At 40.7% G+C, this 23558-nt stretch overlaps 1 protein-coding gene across 1 annotated transcript in view; it reads left to right on the top strand.

Annotated features, from left to right (window-relative positions):
- Window positions 1–4310: 4310 nt before the first annotated feature.
- LOC133994308 (kin of IRRE-like protein 3) overlaps window positions 4311–23558 on the top strand; it is a 97515-nt gene continuing 78267 nt past the window's right edge. Inside the window, exons 1-3 of the mRNA XM_062433554.1 lie at window positions 4311–4386; window positions 5884–6000; window positions 10087–10236. Of these exons, the coding sequence (XP_062289538.1) occupies window positions 4311–4386; window positions 5884–6000; window positions 10087–10236 (343 nt within the window). The remainder of the gene's footprint in view (window positions 4387–5883; window positions 6001–10086; window positions 10237–23558) is intronic.

Genomic DNA, 23558 nt, shown 5'->3' with positions numbered 1-23558 from the left:
TCAGCATGTCTGTAACCCCAGTGATGACCTGAGGCTGTAGCAGCTGGTCGGCCACAGGGAGAAGAGTTCTCAGCCTCCGTGACATCAGCTGTTGTGCTGGGCTTCAGCGCATGCCCTCAGTGGGCGTGTTCCTCCAGTGTAGAAAAGCCTTCCAGGGGTCCTCGTCGGCACGGTCTGCTTTTCTGCATAGGCCTTTCACAATCTTCACTGCAGACTCTGCCTTGCCGTTAGCTTTTGGGTGTCTCAGGGAGGACATGACATGTTCGAAACCCCACTTCCTCACAAACGGCCAAAACTCTCCACAGTCAAACTGACCTCTACACTCTGAAATGACCCAGTCTGGAATGCCGTACCGTGCAAACTGCGCCTTGCACCTTCTGATGGCAGTTTCTGCTGACAGGTCTGGAAGTAGATCGATCTCCCAGAAGTCAGAATAGTGATCCACCATGAGCAGGAAATCCTGCCTTGCGTAGCTGAACAGGTCCATGCTCACCAGCTGCCAGGGACGTGCGGGCAGCAGATGTGACATCATGGTCTCCTTCTGTTGCTTGTGTGCATACTCATTACACACTGAGCACTGCTGCACATAGTCTTTGATTTCTCCCTGCGTGTTTGGCCAGTAGGGCCTGTCTGAAACAAGCCTCACCCCCCACGTGGTTGTAGTGGATTCGTCTCAGCATCTCAGGATGCATAGCTTTCGGAATGAAAACATGCTGGCTCCTAAAAAGCACACCGTCCTGTGCGCTTATTTCATATCTGATGGCCCAGTAGTCTCTGATGGCTATGGGGCTCTCCTCCTTGTGTTCTGGCCATCCCCCCAGCACGACCGACTTCCCCTAAAAAGCAAGGGCCTCTGTCTAGTACGCACAATCTCAAAGTCCAGTCTGTGTGTCTTGCCTCTGATGACACACTGTGTGCTGTACACGCCCATTGAGCTCATCCACTCACTGTTGTAAAGCCTCAGTCTGGTGAGACTTTTCTGAAGAGGCGCTCTAGGTGCCAGTCTCATCTTGTCTTTCATGCTCATCACGTTGCAGGTGGCTCCGGAGTCAAGCTGGCACCTCTGGACCCCTCTGTGCAGTGGCAAGTTTACAAACCACTTTTTTCTTTTGGCGTTCACAGCCCCCACGCTCTCAGCTGTGTACACCTCCCTCTCTCTCATTGTGGTCGCTGTCCTCCGGGTCCACTGGTGGCGGGTCATCCACAGCGTTCAACTGACGTGTTTGCTGGCCTCTTTTCATGTTTACTTTGGCAAAGTGATTAGCAATGCAACAAGCGACATGATTTCCCAAACGCGGGGCACAGGTCTCGCCCCAATCTGTGCAGTGTGCCACAGTACTTGCATTCACCTGTGCCTCTCTGTGGCTGTGCAGAAGTGTTGGTGGACTCGGATGGCCTGCTGGTAGGTCTCCGTCCTGGTCGCTGTCCATATGCCACGTTGATGCTCTCCCCAGGCACAGAGCTGCTAAGTGACATGGATTTTAACTTATTGTCCAACACCTCCGCTGTGCGGCCAATGCCAATAGCCCCCTCCAACTTAAGGTCCATTTCTCTTAGCATGTGTCATCTGGCGCCCTCATCAGTTATTCCAAGAACAAGCCTGTCCCTTATGAGCTCATCTCTTATAGCTCCATATTCACATGTGGCAACTTTCTCTCTCAGTCTTGTGACAAAAGCATCCACGGATTCTCCTTCCTCTTGTTTAAGGTTGCCAAAAACATACCTCTCAAAGATGACATTTTTGGAGAGTTTGAAGTATTGCCCCAGCTTGTCGAGTATCGCTCCCGTGTCCTGCTGCTCTTCCACCGTGAGTCCCAGGTTGTGCTTGTAAACATGATGGCAGTCCTTCCCCATTAGCCTCCTGAGCGTTGCTGCCTGCACCGGCTTCTCTGCCTTGTTGATCCCGGTAGCAAGCAGATAATCCTCAAACTCTGATCGAAAGCTAGCCCAGCTGCTGTGAAGATCCCCAGTCATCTTCATGGGCTCCGGTGGCAGAATATTGGAAGCCATTGTCTCGGCGCGATGCTAATGCTAGCAGGCTAACTGACACTTCTAACTTAGCCTAGTAAAACAAATAAGCGCACGCTGTTCCAGCGACAGGCAACGTAGGTTTCACTCCGGGTTCAATACAACTCCTGACACAATGTTGCATGTGAAGGTGCATAGATAACAGACAGAGTCGGGCTGTGTCTCTCAGTAACGTGTATTCACTGGCTGTGCACATAACATAACTGAGGTGTGTTACCCCAAATAAGTACATATACATCCGTGTTGGCAGCATAACATTACCCTACAACATAAACAGCATAGTGGTGGTGACAACACAGATTGTAGTGGTACATTAGTGCTGATAAGGTCAGCCATTCAACAGTAGAGTAGGCCATAATCTTCCCTGACTTGACTTTCCGAACATAGATTAACTCCATTAGCCATGCAGGAGAGCTGTGCAGATGAGCAGCCTGTCACCACTGCGCTACTTTCTAGTGCTGAAGAATGGAAATGGGATTGCATACATATATATAAATATGTGAGTAGAAAGATGTGGGAATGAAAAGCCCCCAAGTGGTGAGGCTCTCTGGCAGGCAGAAGTAATGCAGTCACACCAATTGTGCAGAGGCCTCACCTTAAGGTATGCCTGGATGTGATTCATGTGTCACAATGAGTCTGTGTGATTTCCATTACATCAGCAGAGTACTTATATTTACCTGATTTCTTTGCTGCATTCATGCACCTGTGACTCACAGAACCAATGAATGGAGTAGGAGAAGATGAGAGGAAGAACATTTTGCATCTTGCCTCACAGCAGAGAAATATTGTTCAGCTTCACAGGAAGACAGCAAGTATTGGAGGCTGTGTCTCAATGCTATCCATCTCTGTGGTGGGATTACAAACTAAGGTTTTTGTTCAGAGGTGTGCTTGACAGAGCCTTCATACAAATGCAGACAAAACCAATATGTCATGAGGATAATGGAAAACAGATTGCGGTTTGTCTTGTAAGCCAAATGTGTTCAGTAATTGAGTCATACTGGTTTTATACTTAATTTTAGGCATGAATCAATAAGTTTATCGACAGAAAGAATATTCAGCACCGATATATAAATCCTTTATCAAGCTATGCAAACATTTTGTGGTTCTAGCTTCTCTAAAGTGAATACTTTCTGCTATTATATTTTTATATTACAGTAAATTGAATATCTTTGGGTTTTAGACTGTTGGTCAGACAAATCAAGAAGACATTCCTTTTTTCATATTTTCTTTTAGAGGTTTAACAGTTAATCAAAAAATAATTTCAATGTATTAACTGATTATGGAAAAACTCTATGCTTCAGCAGCCCTTATTTACCACTGCATGAAATGGTTTTTCTTTAGCTAAATCTAAAGAGAAGCTACAGAAAATGTTGTTGTTTTACGTCTTCTCTTTCTCAGCCTTTTTTTTCCTCTTTCCTGTGGTCTTTCACTACTTACCTTGCCTTCTGTCTCAACCCAACCTTAGTGTCATACTGGCAATTACCACCTGCCACAGTTTTGTGAGACAGCTGGCAGTCTCTCAGGGCCTCGCACACATACAAATCAACACATGCTGATGTTCTTGCGCTGTGTTGAATGTTTATATCTCATTTCCAAGGATCACTGATGGGGCTCGGGAGGTGCCCTCTTTCAATAAGGCTAATACACTTAGGAGCTGTGGACTGCAGTAAAGCCTTTTTTCTGAGAGTACAATGTGTGTCTGAGTTTGTTCATACTTGCACTTTTCATACAGCCACCATCTTCTTTGCTTTAGATAATGGGGTTGTGATGTGGAGGTAATATCATGAATTAAGTCTTTCTAGACATGTCTTCTTTCTAGACACAGAAGGGCAGTACACTGTCTAAAGTTGTGGGAGGTAACTGCTTAGTTTCCACCCTGCTCAATTAATATATACAAATAGATGTTTCCCATCCTGTCCAGCCTGAAAATACAAAACACACAGGACACATACAGTACCACAAGCTAAACTGGCCTTTCTATTTTACATTAACAGACTAAATGCTTCACATTATGAGCAATTAAATACAATCTGACAACTTACTTTTTAATAATGTCAGCATAAAATGCATTTGGAGCAATACCCCATGTGCATATGTGTGTCTAAGTATCCAACCTGCAAAAGCTAGTATGTGTGTATGTGCGCGGTCCTGTATGTGTTTCAGACATACTGCATTGGACAACAGTTCACAGAGAGGCGAGGCAATCTAAAATGCTGTAGAGTGGCCTTTGGCAGTGCCATTGGCAATATCCCCCTTAAGGACAGAAGGGAGAACAGAGGAGCATGCAGAAGAGAAAGAAGAGCATGAGAAGAGTAGATAAAGAGGAGCGGGAGATGGGCAGAGCTCAGGGAATGGATAGTGAGTGTGGGGGGTGTTACCTGCAGTCTTCTACCAGAAAGTATTGCCGCTCCCAAGTTGACAGCTGAGGTCAGACAAAAGACCCAGTAAAAAAGCCCGCCAGCATTCTTACCATGTGCTGCCCATCAAAAGGCCCATGGAATACACACACACACACACTCTCTCTCACACACTCCACCATACCCCCCCCCCCCCCCCCCCCGTCATTCCCTTTCTGCAAATTACACAGAGAGGCATGCATGTGTGCTTGTACACACGCACAAACGCAGGCACATGCACACACACTCACTCACTCACTCACTCACTCTCACACACACACACACACACACACACACACACACACACACACACACACACACACACACACACACACACACACACACACACACACACACACAGATGAAACACTGAAAACTAGAAATAAGCTAAGGCTGAAGAAACAGGCAGCCTTTTCAAAAAAGAGAAAGGGGACAAAGAGGGAGACTCGGTTTACTGCACACAATTCAGCAGTAAGCCAAACTCCAATCAAAGGAATATGAGAGTCAGGATAAAGCATGGAGCCTTATTGGGCAGCACCCTCATATACATAATTAATAGGAGTGAAACCAAAAAACATCAACAACAGAAAATAATATGCAAAATGTGGTAACACTTTACTTACTGAAGGTATCGTCATAAGAATAACATGACACTGTCATAACTGTTACATGACACTGTCATGAACGTGCCAAAAACATTATGTAAATGTCATAAACGTTCATGACTGTTGTCATTAAGTGTCATTCGGTTTTTGTAATGACAAGTTGACATTGTTTGGGTTGTCTTGATTATGACAACCTCCGTTACAAACAACAGCATACACGGTCGCGCACACGTCAGCCTCCTCTGGGGGAGGGACTTTGGAGGCAGGGCAGGAGTGCAGCGGAGAGGGAGGGGGAGGGATCTGAAAGTTGTACTTCTTCAAATTTGACGCTAAATCCTCTCTCTCCTCAAAGTTACAGACTGCAGCTTTAATGTCAAGTTGTCCTAATAAGGACATCCCTAACAAATTTAATGTTAGTTATCATAACCTGCTATACGTGTAAAGTGCCTTGAGATGACTTTTGTTATGATTTGGCGCTATATAAATAAAGATTGATTAATTGATTGATTGATTGATTGATTGATTGATTGATTGATTGATTTAACGTCACACAGAGATTGGTACTTTCGGCAGTGCCAACTGAAGGAACTCTGTAGGTGAGCTCAAGCCAGGTACTCAAAAGTACAAACAGGGGGGGGTATTCCAGAAAGGAGGATCAACAAACTCTGAGTCTAACCCTGAACTCTGAGTTGACTTACTCTGAGATGGAACACTGTGAGTATCTAATTCCAGAACAGCTGATTTGAATTGAACCTAATTGGAAGCACCTAAAACATGCATATTGGAGTCATTGATTTTTAGACTTAAATGTGACAGTGTGTATATGAACACTCAATAAAATACTTTTTAAAAAGGTGAGGTCTACTCTGCCAACAGAAAGAAGGCAGAGGCCCGCAAAACAGGTGGAGGGCCACCACCACCAACTCTGACAGAGGCTGAGGAGCTGGCCCTGAGCCAAAATTGTGAAAGATGTATGTGTGTGTGTGTGTGTGTGTGTGTGTGTGTGTGTGTGTGTGTGTGTGTGTGTGTTTTTTCCCAGTTACAGGCGTTTGAGTGGGAGAGTGACTTTTCTTACTGTTGCTGCACACACCGTTGCCTTGCCAAAGTGTTATGCGTCGCCAATGTTGTACAGAAAGCTCAATTTGCATCAAATCGATGCACAACATTTGCTTTGAGACTGGATATGTATGGCAGGAGAATGTGATGAACAGTGATACTGTTCTAGCAGATATTTATCTGGGAATGAGAGCACATCCAATTGAGCTCTGAAAATCCTCTCCAGACGTAAGGCATTGTGAATTAATTCTGCCTCGATATCTATTGGATTGCAAAGAAATGGACAACCTATGTCTGGCAGCTTGCTTCAGGTGGGAGGAGACAAGTAGAAACGCAGGGTTTCTGAAAGAAAACCTGCCAGCGAGCAGGTTATGTTCACAGAGTCAGTTACCACGGTAACTGAAACTCTGAGTCAGTCAGAAACAGAAAACTGAGACACCTTTTCCTTATCATGTATCCTGAATCAATACAAGTTTTTTTCACAAATTAATCTGGATGACTGCTTGATTTATAATCTACTGCAATATTCTGAAACATGTTATAACAAACTATTCATCAAGATGACAAAGAAATAGGTATAGAAGTAAACATGGTCAAAATTAGAAACACAAATATATTTCTATAGGTTACAACTAGTGGCAAAAGAATTCAGTGCTTCAACGTGTACCAGTTACACACACACACACACACACACACACACACACACACACACACACACACAGTCGTTGCCATGGTAGTTAATGAGGGGAGCACATGAGAACAGAGAACGGCACAGGCAGCAACCTGAATGGGAGAAGAATATGGTGCACATGTGAGTGCACGGATCAAGAATTATAAAACATAGCCAGACCAAAATACACACATCTATAGATGAGACTTGTGGCTACATCTTGACATTTGAATGGAGTCTGTAGCTGAAAGTATGGAGGAATGGTGTATATATTTTGAAAAGCCTGAAAAATCGTCGAAAATCGTACATTTAAAGGCAAACTGTGCACTTCCTGTTGGATTTAGGTCAGTGGTGTCAGCGCGTGATTTGTAGGTCTTGATAAGATAAACAATTGAGTTTTGGTTTGATCTTTCTACGATATTCCTATCAGGCGTAGTGGCCATCTAAGCGTTTCAAGGTGGCCAAAAATCTGCAAACTGCGTGCACACACACACACACACACACACACACACACACACACACACACACACACACAGAATGGTGTGTGTCAGACTGTTCAGGGTCAAATTTGACCCATATTACATTCGAAAACACCCTAAATACTTTTCACTTTGGAAATATTTCAACTTCTTAAAAACATTTGTGTGCAGCTGATACATGTCTGACTCATATTTATTCAAAACATTTAAAAAAAAAAATACTGTTACATTCTTCACATGTAATACAATTCATGTTTTTTCTCCATAAACACAAAGTATAAAAACTGAAGAATAAACTCTCTGCTCTCTGAAAGCTTCATTAAAGATTAATCTTGCTGTTTATATGTGACTGATGATGAGGTATTCATGAATGGTTTGTTGTGCAGATATCTGGTAGAGACTAATTATGCCAGGATACTGTGAATGTTCTGAATACGAACAGTGTGTGAGGGTTAATAGGCTCATTGGGGCTCAGTTGGCTTTTTCTTATTGATCCATTTGTTTTTCTTTTTAAATGCATAGATAAAACAATTTATTTTATTTAGCTGGTCAGTTATGAACAGTATATCAAATTTAACTGGTTTTTAAGTAGCAAAATAATTGGGAGAACTGGATGGGGCCGAGGGGCAACTGTGGCCAAAACACACAGAATTTCGAGTCGCTCCGGCCCTAACAGATGTAATCTCACTCCAAACTTTTCATGAAACTTGAGAGCCCTGGTCTACTGTGAGTTTTCAATCACACTGCTGCTACTGTGACTGTCTTTGATATGACTGAGCGGACTTCCTTTAACGAATGATTACAGCATCATTCATTCAAATTACAAGGCTGCTACCGCCATCTATTGGTGAAAAGTAGTATAACTAAGCAAACAAACTGAAATCAGGTGAGTGTTCTCCTATGTAAACAAGAATAATAATAATCAGAAAAATAATGGTTGGGGGGGGGCAAGTTAATAACATAAACTTATATAAACACAATTCTGGAAACAATCTTAACTCATGAAATGCCACACAAGCTCTTATAATAATAACTTAGAACTGCATCAGAATAATAGAATAGAATGCATATATGTGACACTGTGATCTCATCATTTCTCACACTTTGGTCCAGATTGAAATATCTTTATTGGGTCATGCCATGAAATTAAGCATGAATCCCAATTACTTTGATGATCTCGTGAATTTTCATGTGGCACAACCAGCAGACTGACATTTGTGGTTCAGAGTGAACACTTCATGAAATGCCATGGTCTTTATGAAATCTGATGATGCTCTGACTTTTCACTTAGCACCATACAAAAACATGTCTATTTAATAAATCTCTTTGATTTATTTATGAAGCCTTGCAAAGCTGCTACCATGACTTTAGACTCTAATGACTCATCCAAATAATGTGTTTTATGTGGTCACCTCTCTCAGAACACATAGGCTTCCATTTGATCAAATAGCAATCCACACTGACTCCAAGACTCGTCAGTCTATATTTTCTCCTCTGGCATGCAGTGAAGCAATCCTCACAGACAGCGTTTAAATCACACAAAGCTCCTGCTGTATATATGTTGTAAACTTATTAACAGTGTCTATATTGATCAATCAAGGCTCCCAGTGTGGCTATGAGATTGCCAGTTTCACTAAAAGCAGATTCATCTCACTACCATAGGTGGAAAAATAAAATCTGATTATCTGGAGATACAAACAGTATCGATCTCTTTCTATGAAGCAAACATGAAAACAATTTTGGATAAGTACATTTCTGCTATCAGTCAAGTATGGTGAACATACTTTAGTCAGCACCTGTCCCCTGAGCTCAGGAGCTGCTGCTGACAGACATCTGGAACTGCAGACAGACATGTTGAGCGCAGATCAGAGTCAGTCTAAACTGAAAAAACGGAACACTTCAATAGCTCTTACAGCTCCTGACATCTTGTGTACTATGTGGATTCCTAGCTACTCATGACATTCATTGGTCTTTGGCAATGTTTTTGTGCAATAAAGTAAGGGATGAATAAAGGGAGAGATGGATTCACATCATTCACAGGAAACGTATAGGGCAAACTTAAACATAGGAAAAATGGTAAATATAGTCTTTTTGACCACTCAAAGCGTGTTTACACTACACGTCACATTCACCTGTTCACACACTGATGGGAGGGGCTACCACGCAGAGCCAACCTGCTCATCAGGAGGAAACTAACCATTCATACACATTCACACAGCAACAGGAGCTATTTGGGGTTAAGTGTCCAAGGACATATTGACTGGACTGGAGCTGGGAATCGAACTGCCAATCTTCCAATTGGTGGACGACTGCTCTACCACCTGAGCCACAGCCACCCCTGAATATGACACCATAAGGCCAGTGATTACAAAAAGATAAATTAGGGGAGATAATTAAAAAAACGACATTATGTTTTTTATTGCAATTCAAGGACCAAACATATGGCCAGTACAGTTCCTCTCCACTCTCCACATGCCTCTGAAATTGGGTTATGAGGTGTCAGCACACACATGCTCCAAATCACTTATGTTACACTTGTGCCTATACATGTTTTGTTGATTTATGTGCCTCACTGTGATGATCATCACAGAGATCCTGACAAAAAGTGTATAAGAATGCATGTAAATACATGTAAATCTATTATGTAGCTTTTTGTGTACTACTTATTGCATGTCTTGCATTTGAATTATTTTTTATATAATGGGATACTATTTATTTTTCATTTTCATGAAGTGTGCGTGTTTTGCTGATTATATTGGAAGGAGTTTACAAGTTTGCTTATTTGTAGTTTGTGTCATTTGGTGTTTATTGTACAAGTTGGACTGATCTCTTTTCTCATTCTGCTTTTGCAGGGAGCTCTACTGTATTCACCCAGCAACCTACAGACTTGTTGGTGGTTGCAGGCCAGCCAGTAACCCTGCCCTGTTCCATCCCTGGCTACCATGGCATGGTGCTCTGGCTGCGTGACGGCATGGCTTTGGGGGTTAACAGGGATCTATCAGGTAACCACTTTATCCTTGATCTTATCAGCGGATTCAAATGCAATATAAGATTCTCTACATGAGTCAAACATGTAAGTGTATTTATTGTGTTCACACCTTTTAAACTCCTACACAAAGCACACACACTTTTTAGGGCCTGAGAACAACAAAAGGAAGCTATTGTTTTGTAAAGATTATTAGGGCCCAAAGACCTAGCAGTGCTAAGGCCCTATCTGTATATTTATTGTATCTATATGTTATTAAGGAATTATTATACAATTTTGCAAACTAGGCTGGTTTTATCAAAATATTTAACACATTTCACAAAACCACACACCCAAACTGCAAAATACCTCATATATCCTGCAAAATGAAGCACTGCAACCAAAACTACATATAGCATTATCAAAATCAAACGTTTGCACCAACTGGCTCACACTTCATTCATATTACCAGATGTTTGTCTAACCAACTACACATTGTTGGGCATAATGAAAAGCACTCTCATCTTTAGTATGCTTTGCCTAAAATAGTTCAAATTGTAGAAAATTCTTCAGGTTGTTCACATGCACAGAAATATTTGCAGATACACACACACACACACACACATGCTGTTGAAACATTATTTTTTTCACCGAACAAGTGAGTGCAACATATGCACAGCAGATATATTTACATTGGAGTGAACAAAAATATGCTCACAAAAAAACTGTAAACTGAAAAAGAAAATTGCAGAAAAAATGTGCAGAAAAAATATATAGAAAAAAATACGCAAGAAAATAATTAGGCAGCATCTTGGCGCACAGCTGGGTCTGGCCACAACGCCTCGTCCACATCACAGGCAATATCTTCCCTCCACCTTGCTCACCTGTGGTCTTTTCATAGTGCTTACTTCCTGATTGAAGTGGTAACAATTATCCATTGAGGTGTTTGGCTAGGTGGCTCATATATTGGCCAATTAGCTCATGTAGTGTCATTTTGAATGGCAGTGTTTTGAAATGGCAAACATGTGACTTTATGTCAGATTGTTGTGTCTTATGCAGAGAACCGTGTTCAGTGCATTTATAAATTTGAAATACAAAATATGTGTAAAGCAGAAAATGTGTTTAGACTTTTGGAGACTTAAGAAGAGGTTTTGCTCTCTGTGTGTCAGTTTAAATAATTGTGCTATGCATGTCATTTTAGTGTGTTAGCAATTGGAAAAAACTGTATAAGGGCCTGAGCACCAAATGGTTATTGAATGTAACTGTTATTGATAGGGCCTGAACACTGAATTCTACAAAGGTCCCATTGTATCCTTGAAATAATATTATTGTTACAGAATCGCATTTTTGAGAGGCTAAATGTGCTCGGAAACTCTGGGAACTTTGCACAAATGTCAGAGGTGGTTAAGAAAAATGTATATTTGGTCCTCAGCATGGGTGTGGCAAAATGGCTCGACAGTGTCCCCTGGTAAATTCCAAATTCAAAGCCCCCACATTTAGATCTGAACTAGAAACTTTACCCCACCAACTTCAAATTAGGTCAGTGTCATCTAAAGACCTTTGTGACGAAAAGTTATTAAAATTGTACGTTTTTCACAGTGGCCGTGGAGATGCAATGATTTGTGATGTTTTGTTTGTCACTTACTGACAACAGGAAGTTCAGGTATTGTACTTTTATGACCCTTTCCTAGGAGGTTGAATTTGCTCAAAGATTAAAACCTTGACAATGCTATAATGTGAAGTAATGTGAAGAACACCGTTGCTGTGGCAACATTGCCGATTTCAATGTTTCTACAACTCCACATCGTCAGATCTTTCCCAATTTCCACATGCTTGTTGAGAGTCCAGTTTGAAGACGTGTACCGGTCAATATAGTCATAGTGACATCTACTGGCATTAGGAAGTCATAAGCACTATACTTTTACTAAGTACTCATAGCAGGTTAACCAGATCCACCTAGAATTTGGTCAATTAAGTTGTAAGACCTTGATGATATTAAAAAGTAGTGAAGCTCTTGAGTTTTCATGAAAAGTCGTTGCCATGGCGACACATGGTTTGCCATTACACACAAAGCTGTTTTTAAGGGGCTAGAGATGCTTGAAAACTCACACAAATATTAAATTGATTGATATATATATGAAATTTGGTAGGTACTCACAACATGATGTCAAATCTCCAGCCTTAGAAAATATAAATGTGTTTAGTTTGAATGTGTGTTGTAAGTGTTGCAGCACAAAAACTAAAAGTTTTTCCAAATTCAGTATTTACATGTGGGACATTGAGTCACTTGATTTTGTGGAGTAATGACTTTGGGACCAGTTTAAAAGGGAAGTGATGTGTGGTGGCATGTAGCCATTAAGAGTTTTGTAAATACAAACAACCAATGTCTTTCGTCCAATTCTTTGATGAGTGGAATGACTGTTACCAGTAATTAATATTAGTGTGGAGTGATTAACTGAATCTAATTGTTTAAAAGTTGGGGGTAGAGGTGTGTCTATAGCTGACATCATCATAATCCAACACAAGAAGACAGCCTCAATAATCCTCTTCCTACAGAGCAGAGGAGAGTCAGTTTGGTTCTGTTTCCATAGAGATACCCGACTTTTTGTCAGAATTTACTTGGTCATGACTGGTCGTTTTTATCACCACCCTTAAGCAATGGGACTACATCTGCAGATTTCCAGACCTGAGGGAAATCTCCAGTGGAAATGGAAACATTAAATAGATAATGTAATTTGGTCAACAATAAATGGGACACAGAGCTTTAAAAAATCTAGTTTATCCTCCCCAGTTGCTTTACTGCAATCGAGTGTTTAAATTGCTTCCTAACAACAGAAAAGGCAAAGCACTGTAGGATGAACTGAGATTGATTCCCAGCAGCAGCTAAGTGTGTGTTAAAAGCATAGAAAATCTCTGATGGATAATCTATTAAGCATTCATTAAGTGTAAAATAAGAGGAAATGGATATAGATTATTTGTATTTGTTAATATTTACTGCTTTCCAAAAGATGGGTTTTTAAAAGAGCTGAATATTAATCCTACTGTATATGATCATCAGCCTTTCCTTTACTCAAAGTGGATGTGCATATATTTCCGCCGATGGGATGCTTTACCAGTACGCCTTGCTAGTATGCAGGCTTTGTCTCTTGCCTTGAACATCATTGATAATTCTGTGGAGAACCAGCAGCTTGGTCTGTCTTTAACCCTAAGCTTTTCAAAGGGTGCATGTCTGTCAAGGATTGCAAGTAATGAATTTGCAAAATATTCAAGTTCCAATTCTACATCTGGTATTTCACAGGTGCGCTATAAAATACTGCCAGCAAGGTCACTCTGAAAAGCCTGTTCATTAAAATGTTTTACATTTCTTTTGATAACAATCTTACACCTAAATATGTTCAGTCTATCACTTCTAGTGCAGGCTAGAGGACAGTGGTCACTAAGGCCAAGCCCAAAAACTCCAGAAGTAATTTTATCTCTCCTATTACACAGAATAAAGTCTACCAGAGTTGATTTAGAAATTTGGTCTGGTTGGCTCATCAATCAACTGTGACAGGTTGAAGGTGTCACACATCTGACTTAGGCTATTAGAGTCATTTATGAACCAAATGAGGTTAAAATGCAGTTCAGCTCAGTTCTCAAAATAAATTAGGGTGGATTAGGGTAATATGGGACATTGACCAATGTGGGACAACTAAGCTTCAGTGCATTTATCTCTTTCTCTATTCAATTATTTTAAAGGTATCTAGTATATGTGTACTGTATTAAGTTATATTGTTTAAAATTACACGTGAACATACAGCCTATTTTTTTAACCTAAAAACTGTAGGTCTACGAAATTTCTAAACCTAAAAAATAGTATCCCACATTACACAATCTACAAATTCTGAAATGATTAGACATGAGTGCCAATTTCCTTTTGAGTACAATATCCAAAAATGTAATTCTGATTTAACAAGGAAACATTTCAGGGATTTCATAATGATATAAAGTGTTGATATCATGAATTGGATTCATATGTAAATATGGTAAACAAGTCAGATTTGCAAAAAGTGTCCCACATTACCCTTATCTACCCTACTTCAGTTCTCAGAAAAAGAAATCAATTCAGTAAAGTTTTAACAAAAAAAAACTAAAGTGTCTGTCTTCTCACAGAGTCAGTCAGTAGTCAATGTGTGTGCTTCGGTCTGAGGTTTGTTTGTTTTCTCAGTCTGAATGGAGATATGAATGAACGTCTCCAGACTGGCCAATTTTTAACGGTGTGTGATGACAGGTGAGGAGGGGAGTGCTGCTGTAGCGAATGAAACGGTAACTGGATAACTACGTTCTTTTCTTTCTATCGCACACAGAGCTTTGCGCTCTGGCGATGCGGCCGCTCTTCAGCCTCTCCCTTCTCTCTCTCTTTTTTCTGACTCCCAGAAATACATAAAAATGTTTGGACTTTCCTGTGAGTGGTGAGTAGTGTGGCGGTTTCCAGGGTGTGTCTTGGGGTTGACTATCTGTGATCCCTGAACTAAGATCCGGGTCGTAACAAAGTAGGCAGTGGGCTTGAAATCATGCACTGTTTGCTTCAAAATACTGTCTATGAGGCGGATAAAATCATCGTTAAGTTGTTGTGTTGTGAGATCATTTGTGCTATGAACATCATTATATAGTTAACAAATAGCAAGAACCATGAACTGTTTTATTTTTATTCATCTCATAATTACATTTGAAGCAATATTCACTGACTGCTATTCATTGAATGATTCAGCAAATACAGAAAGCCTTCTGATTAAGTTTATGTCCTAAGTGCCAAGTGGGTGGGCCTAGTATGGGCCCACAGCTACATGCCAGGTCTCAGCAACATTGATTTATTAATCTGTTGGTTAGTCTGCTAACTGTGACAGCAACAAAACAAAACATCTCACATTTGAGATTAGAATAATTACAAACAGATTATTCATTTACAGTGTTTAGCAAAACAACAATTCGAGTGGATGGTGCAGTCCATACCACAACTATAACGATAACGAGAGGGGAGAACGATATCGTTGGAATCACTTTAAGAGTGATTTGATGAACGATAAAAAACGCTGACTGTCAAAATCAAAATCCTTATTTATTTATTTGAACACAGCTTTGATGTAAGGGGAGCTAGAGGGGGCACCACAAGAGCGAGTGACCTGAGGAGATACGCATGTGATGATTGCGAATGATTAGCAAGGTGTGCAGACCACATGTTTGATAACTACTGACAGCATTTGGCTACCCCACCTGTAGTGATGAATCTTGTTTCTTTTGAAAAGCCAAGCACAATTCCAGAACAAGTCAGCCTCGATGAACGATGAACCCCCTTAGCCCAGGTCGCCATCGCAGTACAGCTGTGAAGTAGAGTAATTCCCACCCCGTCATCTGGATCCACTGGCGGCTCCAGTGTAGCAGCGTAGGTGGTGGCCCCACATATCTTTTCTTCGGAGGAATGGCTGCCCATCTTGGTTGTAGGGTTCTCCATGCGGGCTGCCCCGTGCCGGTATTAGGGTGACCAGATCCCAATTCACCAGATGTGGGATAAAGACTACGTTTGTGTGGGACAATGTGGGATAACAATGCATCAGGTAGTCTAAAATAACTTTTAAAAAGATTAACATTTCTATTCTGCCTCTTTGCTTATAACATTACTATGCTTTGCCATCTGGTTGATTCAGTAGCACATAACAGCCTGCAAATAAAAACTTAACAAATACATCTTATTTAAATGCAACTTTCCCAAGTTCTCTCATATGAGAAAACATAGTAAGCATGGAGCTTTCATGCTATTTCACATTGCCTCTCAAGTTAACACAGCTGACTGTGTACAATCAAACAGAACAGACAATCAATTGTTCTTTCAAGTATTGTACTTTAATTTGCCTTTTCTCCAACAACAGAGAGCAACAACATTACCACAACACAACTCCAAACACCACATTAAAGTGTTTGCTCTAGTAGAACAATATACTGAACCACATATTCAAGTAGAACATGCACTGGATTAGGCTACATGGAGTACATAGGCTGATTATCTGAACAAAACAAAACTCACTCAGCTCAGAATCACATTAGCTCAGATTAACTACACAAAAGAAATGCATTTGAAAATGATCTGCATTTACTGGACAATGCCAACTAAAGGCACACCTGGGTATACAATTAGGCACTACATAAAATAATATATAAAATAAATAAAACCAGAAATACTAATCAGAATTGGTCAGGAGGAAACAATAACGTATATTAAATAAAATTATATTTTTTCAGTTTTGTCCATCATAGTAACACATTCAATGCTCTTCCAGCACCAAGGTGAGCACCTGGCTGAATTTTTTTTTTTTAAGTTTTGTCCATCAAAAGTCTTTCAGTTCTCTCCATCACAGCAACAACTGCAGGCAGGCCGGGCCCACCCAGACAATGAACTTTCAGCACCACAGAAAGAACCTGCCAGTGAAACACAAGAATAGAACACTGTCTTAAAATCTAGCACCACACTTGCTCAGTGCTCACAATATTCTAATTTATATCTTAGACAATGTTTATCTTACCTTAGATGTTCTTCTTGGCTTCATACTTTTTGCTTGAGCGTGCAGCTTCTAATAAGGCCTTCTGCTTATGTGCATAGCTGTAGAATTCCTCGCAACTGTATTCAAAGTTCAAATCATGTTTGATTGTTGCTGCCTTTTGGTCAGGAAACTGTTGGACAATAGTACTGGTCTCCATTCCAAAGAAGGAATCAATTTGTTGCTGTTGGAGCTTTGTCTTGAGAGTGAGCATTATGTCATATAGCTCGCAGATGGTCCCATCCTGTCCCTGAAACAGCAGTTCAACATCATAGAAGATCTTCAGTATGTTATTGAGGAAAGCCATACAGTTTGCCTTGATGATGTCACTGTTGTCTGCCTTTAGCTTTTGGAAAACAGAATTGTTTTCCCCGTAGTTTACACTAGCATTATCAGCAGTGTAAGCTGAAATCATGTCCAGTTGCAGGCCATTTTCCTCTAACTTGCTTGTAATCTGGCGGTGTATGGTAGCAGCTGACTCATGGCTATCCTCATAAAGTCAAGGATCTTGCTTTTCAAACCCAGCTCTGGTGTCCAATATCTTAAAGAAAGTGGGAAGAGTTTTGTAGTGCCATGATTAGATGCATCTGAAGCCACTGAAAAAAATGAACCACTGGCGTTTTAAATTCTTTCAAACAACTCTCCACAGAGGCAGGTGCAAGCACATCTGTAACTATGGATGCTGCCTTTGTACGACCACATGACATTTTATTTGCAATCTCAGAGTCTGGAAACATGGTCAATGTTAGCTTATTACCACAGTCTTCTGACCTGTATGATAGGGAGTGTTTCACAGTGTGGTAAACGCTAGTTAGTTCAGCTGCTGTTACCTTATCTGCATTTGAATCTTGTTTGGGTTTTAGCAGGAACGTATGAATAGACTGGGAAGCCTCCTTTTGAGCAACACGTTTTTGTGAGTCTCACATTGTCTGTGTCGTTTCACGTCGTATTCACCTCTGTGTGAAACGGAAAAATGACTCAAGCAAACTTCACACAAAACTTTACCAGATTCGCCTTGCACTGGTTTCACCCAGGGATAGATCATTTCCCAGTCTTTATTGTAGCTGCATTTCCTCTTCTTAGCCGTGCTGTCCTCCATGTCTCGTGCTGCATGCCGTTCTGACCTGATTTGCATTGTTTCTCTTTTGGTGGCCGCGCCCTGCGTCCGCGTCGCAGTTTGATTGACATGATCAAACATCCCGCCCCTCCCCCTGATGACAGCCCTCACTGCTTTCTCCACACAGCTATTTGATAAATGCCAGATTATAAAACACGTATTTCAAAACTGGAGTCTGACTGTCAATAACAATGCGGGACAACGTCTCAATTTGCGGGACGTGTGAAAAGTAATGGAAATGCGTGACTGTCCCGCACAATGTGGGACATCTGGTCACCCTAGCCAGTATGCATATGAATGCAGCCAGGGAAGGGTGGCTGCAGAGGCCGAAACTGGGGGATCATCGGGCCTGAGCTACAAGGCTAGATGATCACATAGGAGATATGCTTTTCCCATGCAACAGCAATCGAGATGAAACTTTCAATCAGCTGTTCTATCTTTTGAAGTTTTTCAGGTGGTAGATATTCTCCTTCAACAGTGAGTAGCCTATTGATGATTGCAGTCCCCAAACACAGCAATTTTAGTTGAATTAAATTCAAGAATAATAAGCAGTGTTAAGATGGAAAACTTTAGAACAAGGTAAAGTAATGAATGATTGAGTGGCCTTCTCAAACGTGTGTTTTTTGAGCTTCAGTGCTTTATGGTTTAAGATGTCTGTCTGATTATTAAAAATCCTTATCTGGGTAAAAGATAAGATAAAAACAATCAATATCCAAAAGTGTATTAAAATAGATATGGCCGGACTCCCGGTTGAGCGTCGAGAGTAATGGCGGCGTAGGTAGTAGCTCCCACCAGTCGAAGGTAATTAACACCCCCCCCCCCCCCCCCCCCCCCCCCCCCCCCCCCAAGTACGTATCGAGGAGCTCGAGACAATCAACATGGAAGCTAAAGAAGCTTTATTGACAACACTCCGTGAGCAGAGAAAGCTGCAAGAAAAGTTAACTGACCTCGAAGGAAGGTCAAGGAGGAACAACGTGCGGATGTTCGGGGTTCCGGAGGGCTCGGAGGGGGACTCGGTCCCCTGCTTTGTCGAGGAGCTACTACAGAGAGAGCTGACTCTGCCCAGGGGGACCAACCTGCTCATTCAGTGCGCACACCGAGCGGCAGCGAGGACACCTGGCCCCAGAGAGACACCGAGGTCAATAATCGTTAACTTCCTCCAATTCGACACCAAAGAAATGATATTAAGGAAAGCCTGGCAGAAACGGATTAAACTCGGTAACACACCCCATGACTACGGAACTGAGGTGGTACAAAAACGCAAAAACTATACAGAAATCAAAAAGACCTTAGAGGATAAAGGCATCAGGTTCCAAACACCCCTAATGAGGATCAGAATCCACTGGACCGACGGTCCCCGGCTCAACAATAGCCCGCAAGAAGCAGTAAAAGAGATAGAAAAGAGGAATGGATGTCCGGATGAAGGTGTGTTATGTATCGAGAAGTGTCTCGATATATAAATACTGTACTGACAGAACTGAAAATTACAGATGTCTGGAGGGAGCTACATCCACTCGAGAGGGATTTTACGTACTATTCAGCTCCTCACTCAGTGTATACGAGGATAGACTATTTTCTTATGAATACAGTTGATAGATTCAGAATAGAAGAATGCAAGATAGGAGTAGCAGATTTATCAGACCATTGCATCCTCCACCTGTAACTAAATATGAACAGCAGGAAAAGGAACACAGTATGGAGAATGAACGTTAGTGTACTAAATAATCCAGGAATGGTTGAGGACATCAAAACAGAAATAAATACGTACAGGAAAGAGAATGACAACTGGGAAGTGGATGCCACTATTCTTTGGGATGCCATGAAAGCAGTTATGTGGGGAAAACTAATATCTGAAACAGCATATCACAAGAAAGCTAGATGGGAATTATACCAGATAAAAATTAAAGAGCTAAAAAACTTAGAACATCGACATAAAAACTCAAATGATTCAGGCTTACTTAAACAAATCAAGGAGGTGAAGATACAAGTGAATGAGATGCTAAGAGACGAAGTAGAAAAGAAAATGAGGTTCCTAAACCTAACTTACTATGAATCGGGCACCAAAGCTACGAAATTACTAGCTAGGCGATTAAGGAAGCAACAGCTCATGAATACAATCCATAAAATCAGAGATCCTACAACCAATGCACTGGGATTTGAACCAGAAAAAATAGATAAGGTATTTGAAAATTACTATAAAACGCAATATACACAACCGGACTCAGCAGACGAGGAGACGATAAGAAACTTTTTAAATTCATCAGATCTCCCAACAATTGGAATAATACAAAACAAATGCATAAATGTGTGTATCACAGCAAAATAATTGGAAGAAGCCATTAGCAAGTTCAAATCAAATAAAGCCCCGGGAAGTGATGGCTTCCTTGCTGAATGGTACAAAATGTTTAAAAAGGAGCTGGCAGGGAAGCCATAATTACGGTACTCCCCAAGGAGGGGAAGGATAAAGTATACTGTGAAAATTATAGGCCAATGTAAATATTCAATTGTGACTATAAGATATATACAACCATTCTAACTAAGAGACTCGAGACCTTTATGGCAGAACTAACGAAGACCAATGTGGCTTCATCAAGGGACGCCAAACGCAAGACAATATAAGGAGGACTCTGCATATAATTGAAGAAGTACAAAAAAAGGGAGAAGGTGCACTGCTGCTCAGCTTGGATGCAGAAAAAGCCTTTGACAGCGTCAGCTGGACATTTTTGTATCTTTGTTTTGAAAAATTCCGCTTTAACACAGACTCAGTTAACGTTATTAAAACACTTTATCAGGATCCAAAGGCCAGAATAAAAAATAAATGGTAATCTCACTAATTGGTTCAATCTGGAAAGATCTACCAGATAGGGTTGCTGCTTATCACCTACTCTTTTTGTGATTTTCATTGAGCCTCTGGCTCAGGCAATAAGGGAAGATGAAGGTATAGCAGGAATAGAGGAGAGAGGCACAGAACATAAAATTGGGCTTTTTGCGGACGATGTTCTGATCTGTTTAAAACAACCAGATGTTTGTCTTCTTAAACTTATGGAAAAATTGGACTCTTTTTATTACTTGTCAGGGTATAAACTCAATGTGACAAAAACACAGGTTCTATCCATAAATTATACCCCACCCCAAGCCTTCCAGCAAACATATAAATTCAAATGGAATGCAAAAACAATAAAATACCTAGGTGTGATCCAGCAAAACTGTACAAAACTAATTACAGGGCCCTAATTCAGGAGATTCAAAAAGATATGGAAAGGTGGTCGGTGTTGTCATTAGACTTCAGCTCCAGAATTTAAATCATAAAGATGAATCTGTTACCAAGAATTTTGTATTTGTTTCAATCACTACCAGTAGAAGTCCCCAAATCACAATTTAAAGAGTGGAACAAAAAAATCTCACGTTTCATTTGGGGGGGGGGGAGGCCAAGGATAAAGTACACAACTCTCCAGATCCCCAAAGACAAAGGCGGGTTAGCCCTACCAAACCTCCGAGAATATTACTACGCTGCACAGATCCGACCTTTGGTGTATTGGTGTGATTCTGAATATACTGCAAGGTGGAAAGATATTGAATTAAAAACAGAGGGATGTCATGTTCAAAGCATGGTAGCAAACAGGGATATGTTTAAGAAAAATAAGAATACGCTTGATCCAATCACTAGATTCACTCTGGAAATCTGGTTTACAGTGGTCAGGAAGTACAATTTGGAGAGGGAAATAAAATGTTGACTTGGGTGGCCTATAACTCTAAATTTAACCAGGAGCAATGGATAGAAGTTTTGAACAATGGATAAATAAGGGAATCACAGCGTGATGTATAATAATTGATAGGGGCAAAATTAAAAGCTTTCAGAGTCTGAAGAGTGAATGTGGCTTGGAGGTATACGATCAGTTTAGGTATTTCTAAGTCAGAGATTTCTTTGAGAAAGAAATAAAACCAGATCTTCCCCAGGAGCTGAATAAAGTGACTGTAACACTGTGTAATGCATATAGAAATAATACTGGGAGAGTGATTTCAGCACTGTACCAAGGTCTAGAGAAGAACAGAGGAACCTCCACACTGTATATTCGAGACAGATGGATAAAAAGAGAGTAAAACTAACTGACTAACTAACTAACTAACTGAAGAGGACTGGTTTAACATATGTGATGTACAGTGAACCACCACCAGCTCCAGGATGTGGAAAGAAAATGTTGCTGGAAAAATATAATCAGGTTCTTCATTACTCCTAAAACCAAAAGCAAATGTTCACATTCACAACAAACATGCTGTAGAAGGTGTGGGGAGCAGAACGCATACCATACTCATGAGAAATTATCGGAATGATGTATGGTTGGAATTGAAAAAAATACTGGGATATGAACTACCAAAGTCATGTGAGATCTTATACTTGTGTAACCTGACAAAGGAAAATGTGCAAAGTGAGGACAGATACCTGGTCAAAATACTGTTAGCTGCGGCCAAGAAGGCAATCACCAGAAAGTGGTGTAGAGAGGACTCTTACACTTTGGAGAACTGGTTGGACACAGTTGAGGGGATCCTCGACATGGAAAGACTTACTCATATATTGAGATTCCAACAAGCTGAATTTAATTTGAAATGGGACAAATGGACAGATTATAAGTCTCACTACAGAGACACCACTGGAGACTGAATGAAGTTAAAGTCATTCAATGAATGTATCAAAAAGGCATGTTACCCACTGACACTGTTGTTCTGTGCTGTTATATCATAAAAATTAATACAATTTGAATATGGCCTTAAACTGGATAAAAACTGGACACAGATTTGGTTTCTCACAGAGCTTCTGGCGTGTACACAGAGATGCAGATGCATAACTGTGCTTTTGCCATAAATTAAATGGAGCCTGATTTAATGAGGACTGGAATGTGATGCCACTGCAGTGGAAACAAGCCTTCAGAGGAAAGATATGAGTTTGTAGTTCTATTTTCTCCAAACTGTCTACATTTCAAAATGTTTCCATATTCTTCACCTCTGTTTTAACTAACTTCTTGTATCCATCCAGTTATTTTATGTTTCCTGCAAATAACAATTAGTCACGCAATAGGTGGCTCCATTTGTTCACATCAGGCCTTATCAGCAAGTCCACCATCCCTGTGTAACATCTGAATATTAAATCACTGCTAAACATTCAATTATCGGTCCAGCTACAACATTCAGAGGCTTCTGTGTGTAAATACAAGCTCTCAACAGGAGGTGTCTGACAAAAATAGCCATCATCATTATTATTATTATTATTATTATCATCATCATCATCATCATCATCATAGCCATCATTATTATTACGGGATTAAGATTTGATTAATCAAGCATGGGTGGTTCAAAGAAATAATCAATCATGTAGAAAGAGTAATCACTTTAGAATGAGTGTCTCCAAATGTTTTAAACACACCACAGCTAGCTGACACTAACTTGGTCATATTCATAAAAAGGAATTTGTAACATAATGTTCTCTAGCAGGAGTGTCCCTTGAATAGAAAGTGCTTTCAGTGCAGGAGACAATAGAAATTAAATTTCATTGTAGTCATTTTCTGCCAGGCTATGATACCTGACTAGATAGACTGCTTAACTCTGCCCATCACCTTGCCCACATTCCCCCAACATAGGTATTGCATTTCAATTCCCAGGCTTTGATGGTTTCAT

Source organism: Scomber scombrus, chromosome 14 (genome assembly GCF_963691925.1).
Source record: "Scomber scombrus chromosome 14, fScoSco1.1, whole genome shotgun sequence".
Lineage (NCBI taxonomy): Eukaryota > Metazoa > Chordata > Actinopteri > Scombriformes > Scombridae > Scomber > Scomber scombrus.
This window is presented reverse-complemented; position numbering and strand designations above follow the sequence as displayed.